Source organism: Tursiops truncatus, chromosome 16 (assembly GCF_011762595.2).
Source record: "Tursiops truncatus isolate mTurTru1 chromosome 16, mTurTru1.mat.Y, whole genome shotgun sequence".
Lineage (NCBI taxonomy): Eukaryota > Metazoa > Chordata > Mammalia > Artiodactyla > Delphinidae > Tursiops > Tursiops truncatus.
The window spans coordinates 57,399,153-57,414,293 of NC_047049.1; the positions used below are offsets into that span (position 1 = coordinate 57,399,153).

General features: G+C 37.4%; 1 protein-coding gene across 3 annotated transcripts in view; it reads right to left on the reverse strand.

The window, feature by feature from the left end:
* The window catches only part of LOC101323812 (non-selective voltage-gated ion channel VDAC2), an 86,711-nt gene that overhangs the window by 67,954 nt on the left and 3,616 nt on the right, over positions 1–15,141 (reverse strand). For all 3 annotated transcript variants that reach the window (XM_073793413.1, XM_073793412.1, XM_073793414.1), the window contains one exon: positions 871–1,463. In XM_073793413.1, the coding sequence (XP_073649514.1) occupies positions 871–1,448 (578 nt within the window). In that variant the 5' untranslated portion in view covers positions 1,449–1,463. Of the gene's footprint in view, positions 1–870; positions 1,464–15,141 lie in introns of those variants that run through there.

The window sequence follows — 15,141 nt, forward strand, 5'->3', positions numbered from 1 at the left end:
AAGCCATCTGGTCCTGGGCTTTTGTTTGTTGGAAGATTTTTAATCACAGTTTCAATTTCAGGGGCACAACGTTTTACAAAAACAAGACAGCACTACAAACTTTCAAAAGATTTTTTAAAACCACAAATATAGGGCTTCCCTGGTGGCGCAGTGATTGACAGTCTGCCTGCTGATGCAGGGGACACGGTTCGTGCCCCTGTCTGGGAAGATCCCACATGCTGCGGAGCGGCTGGGCCCGTGAGCCATTGCCGCTGAGCCTGCGCATCAGAGCCTGTGCTCCGCAATGGGAGAGGCCACAACAATGAGAGGGCTGTGTACCGCAAAAAAAAAAAAAAAAACCCGCAAATATAAAAACTAATAGTTTTGAGTTTTGTTCTATTCTTATTTTTCATATAATATACTATACTCTTTTTTATGCATTCAGTATTTATAAAAACAGAATACTATCCATGAATCAGTTTGTATTTGTGATAGTTCTAATTTATCTGATGATACATGAGACCTCCCCATATTTTTAGAAGAAGCAAAACCCTGTTCATCTTTTTTTTAAAAAAAGTAAACAAATTCCATTTATTACATATAACATTCCAGGAAACCCTTTTAAAATCTGAAGTGCCCAAGGAGCTATAACATAGCTGTAGAAAAATAAATTAAGCAGTGGTTCTTGCTACTCATCTAGGCTTAAGGTCTAGTTTACTCTAAGAGAAAAAGGCAATTCTAAAGCATCTTTATATAGCACAAGATAAGGCAAATGGGAAGTATATATCAACCAAAACAACAATAATAAAGAATGTAATTATCATGAATATATCATTATCATTGCTAGTACAGCTATCTTCTACAAACTTGGCAACTAGAAACAAAACTTACCTGTCTAAGAATATATCCGGGAGTGGTGGATAGGTCTGCATGTCAGGCACTCGCTCGTGGACTATAACCATTATGAAAGATGTAAATCCGAACACTATAAAAACATATATACAACTCAATATGGTCTTCCAATACTCTGGGTCCAATCTTCGAATAGAATGTTTGTTTTTACCATTCACATACTGGTATTGATCAGAATTCAAATCAGCGATGGGTCCGTCACAGTCATGTGAAGGTTCCCCATTACAGAGCCACTCTGCATTCTGAAGAGCACTAATGAAAGGGCTCATGGAACTCATGGGACTGTCACTGTTGTATCCCATCTCTTCTAAAACATCAATATGTATTTTCTGCAATTTTCGGACTGACAGCATTAACCTTTTAATGTCCCCTAAGACTTTGATTTCCAGAGGAGGAGACCGGAGATCATATTCAGTCAACGTTAGCAATGTGATTCCATCAAGTCGGTGCTTATTGCATAAAATGTCCACATACTCAAAAAAGCCTTCATCCTTCAGCCAAACAGCTACATGCTTGGTAGTCCAGCGGCGAATGCACAGCTGATTAGGAAAAGCCATTTCCTCTTCCACTGCCTGTCAAGGGAAAACAGGAAAATAAAACAAAAATTGCAGGGTGTCCTAAGAACTCCTTTGAAGACAAAATACACGTAAACACATCAGAAACAGTAATTCATCTACACTGCCCTATTGGCTTCCAGACGAGAGTAAAAGAAACAAAAATTATTCATTAATGAGTAGTTCTCAACAGATTAACATTCTAATAATTATATGCATATAACCCCAATAGCAAAAGGAAAGCTAATGACCGAACATTTTTGCAAAATGTTTTTTTGGTAATATTTTACAAATGGCTTTTCCACACCACAGCAAGCCATTACTTAATTAGAAAAAGCCTACTGGTGAGAAGAATTGAGAAAAATAACTCAACACTGTTCATAAAATGAGATATATAGAAAGATTTGTTATACGTAAAAATAAATCAAATTTCAGAAATCTTCATGTTCGTGGAATAAGTCTCCCCCCACCCCGCCTCCAAAAAAACACACAACCCCGGGCTTCCCTGGTGGCGCAGTGGTTGAGAGTCCGCCTGCCGATGCAGGGGACGCGGGTTCGTGTCCCGGTCCGGGAGGATCCCACATGCTGCGGAGCGGCTGGGCCTGTGGGCCATGGCCGCTGGGCCTGCGTGTCCGGAGCCTGTGCTCCGCGGCGGGAGAGGCCACAGCGGTGAGAGGCCTGCGTACCGCAAAAAAAAAAAAACACACAACCCCACAAAGGCAGATAGATAACTAACTGCAGGAAACCCCTTAGATTAAGCATATTTCTATCTACTATACAAATAATTTCTACAACAGATATAAAGTCTTTACTAGATATTAAGTATCTATAAATATCTTAACAGCTCATTTCTTTCTATACCTTGAATATTCCATTACAGAACTGAAAAAGGAATTTTCTTCTTAAACTATCATTGAGATTTAGTGATAAAACATTTCAATGTACCATAAATTTGAGGGGCCATATTTTATACTGCAATTATAGTATTTCCTTTTTTTTTTTTTTAATTTTAATTTTTGGTCTCACCACGTGGTTTGCGGGATCTTAGTTCCCTGACCAGGGATTGAACCCTGGACCTCAGCAGTGAAAGCATGGAGTCCTAACCACTGGACCCCTGGGGAATTCCCTATACTGCAATTATAAAAGGCCAACAATGTACTGTTTCAAAAAGTACTAATAATTTTTACTACTTTGATCCCACACAGTTCTGTTTATGTTCTTTTTCCATTTTAAAATGTTCAGTAACTTGGGTCTATATCAGGTTTATAAACTTTATCAGATATACGGGAGACAAAGGCCTACATGGAGAAAAAACCTAGTTCCCTAAAGTACTTTCTCAACTACTAAAGCCTGTGGGCTTTCTGACATTTTCCAGATCTCTAAAGACCATATTTCCTTCTGAGATGATTTTTTAAAAACACAGTAAGGGGACTTCCCTAGTAGTGCAGTGGATAGGACTCTGCGCTCCCAATGCAGGGGGTCCGGATTTGATCCCTAGTCAGAGAACTAGATCCCACATACATGCCACAACTAAGGTGCCCACGTGCCGCAACTAAGATCTAGTGCAACCAAAATAGATAAATAAATATATTAAAAAAAAAACTCCACAGTAGGTAAACTTTAAAGCATTAAAAAAGAAGAAGAGGGGCTTCCCTGGTGGCGCAGTGGTTGAGAGTCCGCCTGCCAATGCAGGGGACACGGGTTCGTGCCCCGGTCCGGGAAGATCCCACATGCCACGGAGCGGCTGAGCCCGTGAGCCATGGCCGCTGAGCCTGCGCGTCCGGAGCCTGTGCTCCGCAACGGGAGAGGCCGCAGCGGTGAGAGGCTCGTGTACCGCAAAAAAAAAAAAAAAAGAAGAAGAAGAACGAGAAAGAATGACACAACAAACACCCATGTGCCCACTACCCAGCTTGAAAGAAAAAAAAAAAAACAGTTCCAATACATATGTTCTGTTTCTTAATCTGGGTATTAGTTATACAGGTGAAAATTCATCAATCTGTATACGTATGATCTACATTTTACATATGTTGAACTTGATTTTAAAAGTTTGCTTTAAAAGCAAAACAAAACATCAATACAAGTGAATGTCCTTCCCTGATAGCAACCCCTTCCTCTCCTCTCAGATGTACTAATTCCTGATTTTAGTGCTTATCATTCCCTTACAACATGCATTTTTGGCTATGAAAACCTTTCTATGCTTCTTTATGCTAAGGAAAGTAAAAAGCTGCTACTTCTGCATTCTTCTATCCACACAAACTCTTGCCATGAATACCTATAATCACCTGAAAAAGGCAGATACTCAACTACCCAAGTACCTCTTATACCATCAAAAGTATTCAGCCAACAAGAAACATGCCCATTAAATATTTGTTTCTTAATTACTAAAAAGCAATCCTAGTTTTTGAAAATCTTAAATCACAGTGTTTCAAAACAGAGCTTTTAACAGTATTAATCCACAATAGCTTTTCAGTCTTAAAAAATTAACAGTACATGCATCTGTAAGGACATGTTTTATATACTGCAGAGCTACAAAAAATTGTACTCAACTTTTTTATTTTTACCTACAGTATATCAGTGTCATCCCAAAGGCCAAGGAATTATGATTTATTCACTTTCAACTCATGGAATTTATACACATTGATATATATAATTTTATATCACGTATTACATATATATAGTTCCATTTTAAATGATTTTGCTATGTTTTAGTCCATATAGATAGCCAGATGGCTTCATCCTACACACTACATACATATCTTTTCCCCAAGGTATTCTCTGAATCATTTCATCCCTGAATATCCAACAAACACATGCTACAAACTCTGCAACAATTACGATGTAATAAGTATGAGAAGCTCTTCTCATACAAGATAAGGCCAGATTCCTTCTGTCATTTTACTTCTATTCTGCTACCTTTCTCCTTTTTCTAACAGCTTACCACCAACGGGCTCCAAGTCACCCCATCCTTTTAGCCTTATTCTTCAGTAGTTTCATCTCACACACTGCTCAAAATGATCTCTTTCATGGTTTTTTTTTTTTTTTCTGTCTTATAGCACCTTCAATCTGGCTAACAATCTGTTCTTTACACCCTCAATCTGGCTAACAAACAGGCTTTGATGCTGATGTTTTAGCTGCTAGAAAATATGAGTTATCATACAAGAAAGCCTCCTGGAAGTCTTTGAGCCTGCCGTGGCAATGCCCTAAAAGCATGACACATTGCACTGTTGTGCTTCATCAGGTCAGGGCACAACCGTTAATTGTGTGCTACTACATACTTAGATAACACTATGAAAACCTGCATTAAAGAGGTATATTAACAGATGATAAAAGGCTTCAAGGCAATTTAATATTTACATTGTACCACAGGAGCTACAGGGGACAGGAGACTTTTAACGAAGAATATGAGAGCTATAAGTTTCATACAAATATACATAATGAAGAAATTAGGTAAGTAAATGTTTCAGAATACTTTCAGCTTTAACCAATAATTAATATGAATCAACTATCAGTTAAAGGGACTTCTGCTTCTGAACAAGATGCAATAAGAGAAACCAGATTTACTTTTCCACCTGAAACAGCCAAAAAATAGATTAAATATATGGGGAGAAAACCAGTTTCAAGACAGTGGGCACCAGACAACAAAGGAGGTCCTTGAGAGTAGGAAACAAGGTGAGCCCTACTGCCCCAGCCATGAGTGGTACACGATATAAACTGGGTGAGACCCAGCAGACTTGGTGAGTTGCAATGGAACTGAGAATCTAGGGAAATCAAGATGGCAGTGTACCTGGGATAGAATACTAGAGAGGAGAAAGATACACAGACAGAGAACTTGTTATGGACTGAATGTTTATATTCCCCCCAAATTCATATGTTGAAATTCTAACCCCCAATAGGATAGTATTAAGAGGTGATTAGGTCATGAAGGCAGAATCCTCGTGAATGGAATTAATGCCTTTATAAGAGACACCCCAAAGAGTTCTCTTCCCTTCTGTCATCTAAAGACACAACTAGAAGCTGACCACCTATGAACTAGGAAGCAGGTCCTCACAGACACCAAATCTGCTGGCACTTTGATCTTGGACTCCTCAGCCTCCAGAACTGTGAGAAATAGATTTGCTGTTTAAGCCACCCAGCCTATGGTATTTTTGTTATAACAGCCTAAGCAGACTAAGATGGAACTCCAGAGATTTGCAAAGGATCTCCCTTGAATAGGCAGCTGAATGCTGATCAGCACATATATGTGAGGAAACCAAACAAGACTGAAAAAAGAACCACCCAGAAAGATTAGAGGCAATAATGCCCAGTATTCACACAAGACCACTAAAAGTGCCTACTATAAACAACCAGACTGGAAAAAAATGAAAAATCTCATGATTCATGGGGCACTGGGTAGAGTACACAATAAGATCTTTCCATAGTAGTAAGGAAGAATTAACCCTAAAAACAGTAGTTCTCAACTGAGGGCAATTTGCCCACCCCAAAATATTTGGCAATTTCTGGAGACATTTGTGGTTGTCACAACTAGGGGATCATCTAAAGACTAGAGGCTAGGGATGCTGTTAAACACTCTACAATGCACAGGACAGCCCCTCACAACAAAGAATTATCTGACCCAAAGTGTTATAGTGCTGATACTGAGAAATCCTGCCCTAAACCTAAACATGTCTCTGGTCCAGCCAAACAAATCTTAAAAGCAGAAGCAAAAGGATCAAACTGTTTTCAAGTAATTTAACTACATCCCACAACAAAGCAGAAGAATATTAATAGGAATAAGAAAGTATTCAGCACCCAACAGGTAAAATCACAATGTCTGGCAACCAACCAAAGATTACCAGGCATGCAAAGGAGTAGAAAAATTCATCTATAATGAGTAGAAAATCAATTGAAATTGACCCAGAACTGACACAGATAATAAAATTATCAGACAAGGAAATTAACATAGTTATGATAACTGTATTACATATGTTCAAAAAGTTAAATAGAGATATAGACATATAAAAAAGATCCAACTCAAACTTCTAGAGATGAAATTACAAGATATGTAATAAAAAACACACTGGATGGGATTAACAGCTGATCAGATATTGCATAAGTATAGTAAACTTGAAGACATAACAATAGGAATTATTCAAAATGAAACACAGGAAAAACAGAATTTTTAAAAATGAAGAGAATATTATTCAGCCTTTAAAAGGAATCTTGAAGACATTATGCTAAGTGAAATAAGCCAGACACAAAAGGACAAATATTGTATGATTCACTTGGTAGTCAAATTCATAGAGACAGAAAGTAGATGTTGGTTTCCAGGGACTGTGCAGTAGGAGACAAATACCCATTACTGTTTAATGGGTACAAAGTTTCCATTTGGGATAATGAAACAGTTCTGGAAATGGATGGTGGTGATGGTTGCACAACAATGTAAATGTACTTAGTGCCACTAAACTGTGCACTTAAAAATGGTTAAAATATAAGTTTGTTATGTATATTTTACCATGATTAAAAAAATAAAAGAAAATGAAAAGAATATCAGTGAGAGGTGGGACAACTTCAAACATCTTAATAGATGCATAATTGTAGTCCCCAAACAACGAGAGAGGAGAGTGCAGAAAAAAATATCTGAAGTAACAATGGTTAACATTTTTCAAGATTTGGTGAAAACTATAAACACAAATCAAAAAGCTCAATAAATTCCAAACATTAGAACCACACAAAAAACTATACCACACCAAGGCTTCCCTGGTGGCGCAGTGGTTAAAAATACGCTTGCCAACGCAGGGGACACGGGTTCGAGCCCTGGTCCAGGAAGATCCCACATGCAGCGGAGCAACTGGGCCCGTGCACCATAACTACTGAGCCTGTGCTCTACAGCCCACGAGCCATAACTACTGAGTCCACAAGCCGCAAGTGCTGAAGCCCACACGCCTAGAGCCCATGCTCCCCAACAAGAGAAGCCACCACAGTGAAAAGCACGTGGACCACAACAAAGAGTGGCCCCTGCTCCCACAGCTAGAGAGGGCCCACACACAGCAACAAAGACCCAACGCAGCCGAAAATAAATAAAAAACAAACAAACAAGCAAAAACAACTATACCACACCATATCATAATCAAATTACTCAAAATCAATGACAATGAGAAAGTAAAAAGAGAGGATACACACATTATACACATAGGAACAAAGATAAGAATGATAGCAGATTCCTCACTGGAAACATTGCAAGCTAGAAGACAGTGAAACAATGTCTTTAAAAGACTGAAAGAAAAAAAAATGATCAGCCTATAATTCTATGACCGGTAAAATGTCGATCAAAAACAAAGGTAAAACAAATACTTTTTCAGACACACAGAAGCTGAATAATTTCATCTCGAGCAGACCTGAGTTACCAGAAATGTGAAAAGGAAGTCCTTCAGGCAGAACAAAAATGCCATCATTTGAAAATATGAATACCAGAAATGGTAGATATATGGGTAAATATGTCAGTAAAATATGTCAACAATAGCACAAAAGTTGGGAGAAATGGACTACTAAAATAAAACTCTTCCAGAAGAGGAGGGAATATTTCTGAATTCAGTCCATGAGGCCAGTAGTACCCTGATACCAAAACCAGACAAAGACATTACAAGAAAATAAAACTACAGCCTGAGAGCCCTTACAAATGTGAAAGCAAAAAATTTAAACATATCTTAGCAAATCAAATCCAACAATATTTTAAAAGGATAATACAACATAACCAAGTGATGTTTATCTCAGGAGTGCAAAGTTAGTTTAACACTTGAAAATAAAAATAATTCACCACAGGCTAAAACAGGGAAACCACACAATAACTCAAAAGACAGAAAAGCATTTGGCAAAATCCAGTATTCATTCCCAATGAAAAACTCTCAGCAAACGAGAAATAAAGAGAAACTTCATCAAGTTGATAAAGGACATCTTTGAAAAACCTATGGTTAACATTATACTTAATAATGAAAGGCTAAAGGCTTTCCCCTTAATATCAGGAACAAGGCTGGACTGTCTACTCTCATCATTTTGGTAAAACACTGAGCAATCTAGCCAGTAGAATAAGGCAAGAAGAAGAAATAAAGGGCATACGATTGGAAAGGAAAGAACAAAACTGTATTTGCAGACAATATGATAATCTATGTGGAAAATTCAATGGAATCTACACATACACACAAACACAAGTTACTAGAACTAATAATTTAGTTTAGCAAGATTGTTTAATATCAACATACAAAAATCAATTGTATTTCTATATACTAGAAATAAACAATCAAAAAATTGAAATTTACAAAATAATGCCATTTACAATAGCACCAAAAAATATAAAATGCCCAAGGATAAATCTGACCAAACATGTGAAAAATCTGTAAACTAAAAACTATAAAACATTGCTAAGAGAAATTAAAGATCTAAATAAATAGTGACATGGGTGGGTCAAAAGACTCAAATTTTTAAGAAAATAAAAATGCTGTGAAATAAAATTCATATTTTATGTCCAGACAAGAAGAATTCAAACATAAAAACTTTTTCTCTGCCCTTTGGCCTCCTCTCTCCCCACTACTGAGAACTGTGTATCTATATTACGCATCAACCAAACCTCCCCCGTTGGCATAAATACCTGCTCAGCCATAAAGAGCAACATTCTCCTAGCACCAGCCAGGCAACTCCTTAAAAGATAACATTCCTTCTTGGGACTTCCCTGGTGGCACAGTGGTTAAGAATCCACCTTTGAATTTGGTAAATTGAATCATCCTTGTCACCTCTCTTTCTCTTATCCAACAATCAGCCTATCAAAAATATATCCAGGACTTCCCTGGTGGTGCAGTGGGTTAAGAATCTGCCTGCTAATGCAGGGGACACGCAGGGTTCAAGCCCTGGTCCGGGAAGATCTCACATGCTGCGGAGCAACTAAGCCCGTGCGCCACAACTACTGAGCCTGCGCTCTAGAGCCCGTGAGCCACAACTACTGAGCCCATGTGCCACAACTACTGAAGCCCATGCGCCTAGAGCCCGTGCTCCACAACCAAAGAAGCCACTGCAATGAGAAGCCCACGCATTGCAATGAAGACTAGCCCCGGCTCGCCACAACTAAAGAAAGCCCGCATGCAGCAATGAAGACCCAACACAGCCATAAATAAATAAATAAATAAATGTATTAAAAAAAAGAAAGATAACATTCCTTCTTGATCTTGTAAGGGGCCACACGACTTTTAGATCTGGACTGTGTAACTGTCAATAAAACGTCATTTAATGTACAGCCCTCTGTCTCAAAAAAACTTATATAACTATGCCTACACTTCTTATTGGTGGAACAGCTCTGAGAGCTTTCTGATGTGCTGTTCTTGGGTTACAGTGCTCAATTTGGCTCAGATAAAATTTTCCATTTTTTTCTTAGATTGACTGGTTAATTTTTCATTGACATCCGTCAATTCTTCCAAAATTTGATCTATATATTTCATGGAATCCCAATCAAAATTCCAACAGACTTTTTTATAGATAAACTTATTTCAGTAGTTGATATGAAAATGCAAAGGACACAGAATAACCAAAACAACCTTGAAAAAGAATAAGATTAGATAGCTAATTACAAGACTTACTATATACAGTGTTTGTTTTCTACTGCTGTGTAACAAATTACTGTAAATTTAGTGGCCACTGGCATTTAGGGCCCCCTCCTATTCTGAAAACCAGCTTTTTCTCTGTTGTTTTTCTTTGTTGAATGCCCCTTGTACTTAGAATCTCTTTCTCCATGAAAAGCCCAGTCCTTTGCTGGCTGATTAGGTCAGGTCCACTAAGATAATTTCCCTTTCTTAGTCAACTGTGCCATATAACATAACATAATCAGAGTGATAATCAGACTCACAGGTCCTTCCCACTATACAAAGGTCACTGGAGGTCATTTTAGAATTCTATCATACTACCCTAATCAAGACAAAGTAGTAATGGCATAAAGATAAACAAATCAATGGTACAGAATAGAGAATCCAGAAATAGACCTACATACATATGGATATCTCATTTTCTACAGACATGCAAAGGCAATTCAGTGGAGAAAGGATAGTCTTTCCATCAAATCGTATTAGAACAAATGAATATCCACATGCAAAAAAAATTAATCCATACCTCTCACCACATATAAAAAATTAACTTGAAATGGATCACAGACCTAATGTAAAATCTAAAACTAGAAAACTTCTAAAAGAAAACACAGGAGAAAAAAAAAAAAGAAAACACAGGAGAAAATCTTTCTGACCTTAGGTTAGGTAAAGATTTCTTAGATATGACAACAAAAGCAAGATCCATAAAAGAACAAGTTGATAAACTGGACTTCATTTGCCTAGGTAGGTGACTGAAGGACTTTTATAGTTTGTAGTCTACAAATTTCTGCATTGTTTGGATCTTTAAAAGTAATGAACTTCTACAATAAAAACACAGAAAAATATATAGAAGCGATACATATTTGTTGAAGAACATCTAAAATATAATTTCAAAATTACCCCCCAGAGAACTAATGCTTGTAATTTTTTATTTATCTTTCATCCACAGAACTTTCTATAGGAAAAATTTCTATAGAGAAACCATACCATTGGTAATTCTGTATCATTTTTACTTAACATTATTGCATGAGTCCTGTCTAATGTTATCAAACTATCCTTTGAAAAGGACATTCCATTGTATGGCTATACAATAATTTGTCCATTTCCCCACTGTCAGCAACTGTTCACAATTTTATTACTATTACAAATAGTATTGCAGTGCCTTGGGTTAGATTTATAGAAGTAGAATAACAGAATAAAAAAATCTGACATATTATTTAGACACTAACTCCTAGCTACGTCATTAAAGTTTGATCCACATCAAAAAGCTCTGTGTGCAAAGCATGGTACTTGTCCAAAATGTTAACTGGTACATAAAGGAAACATTTCAATTTGAGATAAAATTTAAAAGAAGTTTATTCTGAAATCATGAGCAATTAAGAAATTAGTTATCAAAGGTCAATGTTATTATCAAGGCACTGAGAGAATAGTCCACTCATGCAGAATCTTACCATCAAGAGGCATTACTCAAACTTAGTTCCAACTCATAGATAACAGATAAACTAAAGTAGCTGACTGTTCTGTACAGAGTGGAACAAAACATTTCTTATCTTTTGGATGGACTCTGGTGAGAAATTTTTGAAAACTATTTTTTTAATATTTATTTTTATTTATTTATTTATTTGGTTGCACCAGGACTTAGTTGCAGCAGGCGGGCTCCTTAGTTATAGCATGCATGTGGGATCTAGCTCCCTGACCAGGGATCGAACCCAGGCCCCCTGCATTGGGAACGCAGAGTCCTAACCATTAGGCCACCAGGGAAGTCCCTTGAAAACTATTAAAAAATGCAATTTTCAGCACATCAACTTGTTCATTTACTAGAAAATTTATTTCTTTTCTCTCCAAATTTAATTCATACTAATTAAAGATGTCAGCAGCTTGACAGCAAAAGAGCTCAGCATATTTCCCATGATCTTATCTCCATACTTAATACAATAAAAACAGCTTATCTGGTATTACTTAACAGTAGCATGGCTGTTCTTTAATCAATGAGCCTTTAACGCATACCAATGGAGTGATATGCATTAAATTATCTTCACGATAATATAAATAACTCATTTACTTATTAAAACTCAGTTACCAAATTAAAACTGCAAATACTGTATATTAGGTTTAACAAACTAAGCACAATCAGCCCAGAACTGCAAAAGGAGACAATAACTATCAACAAACTTTTTCCCTATTCTGCCTCACTGAAGCTATTTGTTTTGTCCTATCCTATCTTTGTGACTGAACAGCTGCAGGACAATCTGGCCAACTACTGGAAATGATGACTTGACTACAAGGAGTATTACCATCTATGAATCACCATTGACTTAGTGCCTGTGACAAATATGATGAATTGGCACTCAGGATCCTTTCACAAATATGATGAAATGGCACTCATGATCCTTTCCGATCTCCCTCTAGTTGTCTTTTGTACTACAGAGGTTAAAAAGGTAAAAATTATTCCCCAGGATCCCTAGCAACTAGGGTTCTAAATGTGAATTAGGTTCAGCCAACTAGATGCTCTGACATGGGAGGAAGGCAGAAAGTGAAGTAGGGGCCATTTTCCTGAAGTTTTGGGTATCCACAAGAAAGACTATTGAAATATTGGTTGTATGTGAGTGTACAAGTAATTCTCCAGTTTCTAGTCACTGACTTTGTGTCAGGAAGCAGCTGAAGTTGTAGAGTGGCAGTACTGGCTTTCTAATGCCTGCATCACAGATATGATGTGTTTTTTTTTTGTGTGTGTGTGTGTGTGTGTTAAACTATACATAACTGAATATTTACTATTTTAACCATTTTTAAGTGTACAGTTTAGTGGAATTAAGTACATTTACATTGTGCAATCATCACCACCATCCATTTTTAGAACTTTTTCATCATTCCAAATGGAAACTCCATATTCATTGAACGATAACTCCCCATTGTCTCCTCCCCTGTGCTCCTGTCAACCACCATTCTACCTTCTGTCTCTATGAATTTGACTTTTCTAGATACAATAGTGGAATCCTACAATATTTGTCCTTTTGTGTCTGCCTTATTTTCCTTTGCATAATATCTTCAAGCTTCATCCATGTTGTAGCATATATAAGAACCTCCCTCCTTTTTAAGGCTAAATAATATTCCATTCTATGTATATATCACATTTTGTTTATTCCTTCATCCATCAGTAGGCACTTGGGTTGCTTCTAACTCTTAGTTATTGTGAATAATGCTGCTATAAACATAGGTGTATACAAATATCTTTTCAAGTCCTGCTTTCATTTTTTAAAAAATATTTATTTATTTATTTATTTATTTATCTGGCTGCGCCTGGTCTTAGTTGTGGCATTCGGGCTCTTAGTTGCAGCATGCAGGATCTAGTTCCCTGTCCAGGGATCAAACCCGGGCCCCCTGCATTGGGAGTGCAGAGTCTTAACCACTGGACCACCAGGGAAGTCCCTGCTTTCACTTCTTTTGCGTATATATCTAGAGGTGGAATTGCTGGGTCATTTGGTAATTCTGTTTAATTTTCTCAGAAATCACCATACCATTTTCAAAGCAGCATCATTTTACATTCCACGAGCAACACACAAGTGTTCTAATTTTCCACATCCTTACCAACACTTGTCATTTTTTTTAACTAATTAATTATTTCTTTTTGGCTGCAATGCATCTTGGTTGCTGTGCTCACAGGCTTTCTCCTGTTGTGGCAAGCGGGGGCTACTATTCGTTGTGGAGTGCGGGCGTCTCATTGTGGTGGCTTCTCTTGTTGCGGAACATGGGCTCTAGGTACGCAGGATTCAGTAGTTGTGGCGCTCGGGCTCAGTAGTTGTGGCTCATGGGCTCTAGAGCGCAGGCTCAGTAGTTGCGCCACATGGGCTTAGTTGCTCCGTGGCATGTAGGATCTTCCCAGACCAGGGCTCAAACCCATGTCCCCTGCATTGGCAGGTGGATTCTTAACCACTGTGCCACCAGGGAAGTCCCTATGCAGCTTTAAAAAAATCCCATTAAAATTTTTTAATCCTAAATTAAAATCTTTTCATTGAGCAAACAAAAAACTATTATTTTCCCTTTATAGTTATCAAAAGGTAGTTTACTTTTTCTTAGTAAGCACTGTTTCCAAGTATCTGAATCTGCTATAATTACAAAAGTTTCAAAGACCCAGAACCACTTCCTACCAGTTTTGAAACTCTAGCAGTGATCTTCTACCGTTTTACTATGTCCCACTGAGCAGCAGAATTTGGGGTAGCACATTTGAAATAAATTAAATTGTTTTTTCAGTTACATTATCATTCTATTGGCTGCACTTTAGCCTTGGGACATTTTTTTTGCTGCACAGACCATGCACTATTATATACCGTTATTAAAAAAGGCTGTCATGTATACCAAAGAACACAAACCTTTTCTGACTCCAACTTGCCTTTAAACTAAGACTTCCACTATCTGGTTGTACCTAATTCTCTACCACATTCAGAACTGTCTCAGTTCAATGAATAAGAATCAGTTCAATGAATAAGAATCAGACAACACTGTGCAGGTTATATCCTCAGTTGTAGTAAAAGTTTTTACACAATGGTCAAAATTTAGTAGTAAGTTTGATGAAAAATCCTTAACCTGGCAAAATGTCAGAGCACACCAGTAAAGAAGCCAAGTGTATAAAATTCAAATTTTTATTCTAATCATTAAAATAATATTTGTGCAGGCTAGTAGTGGTCTGACAGATTGACTGGTAAAAATCTTCATTTTTAAATATGCTACACCCCCAAATCAAATCAACGTAATAGAAAATGAGAAACTTGCTCAAGACTTCAAACTCCATTACAATATTGTGCAAATATACTGGATTTGGCCCCAAAATTTAATGTATGGTCTGGCAATCTCTGACTTTCATACCAATGTTGTATTGATGAAACGGACATAGATTTAATTTAGTCTCAAAGTTCCACACTAAAGCCAATTTGCAGGCATTTCCAATAACTCAGTGACACAGCTTAACTTAGGAACTTTAGGAAGACCCTAAATTAGCAGAATTCATGGTTCTCACCTCCTACTAGAATTTCTTACCTGTCAAGAACTTTAAGAGAACAGAAAAAAGGGTCAAGATAATAGATATAGGGCTTCCCTGGTGG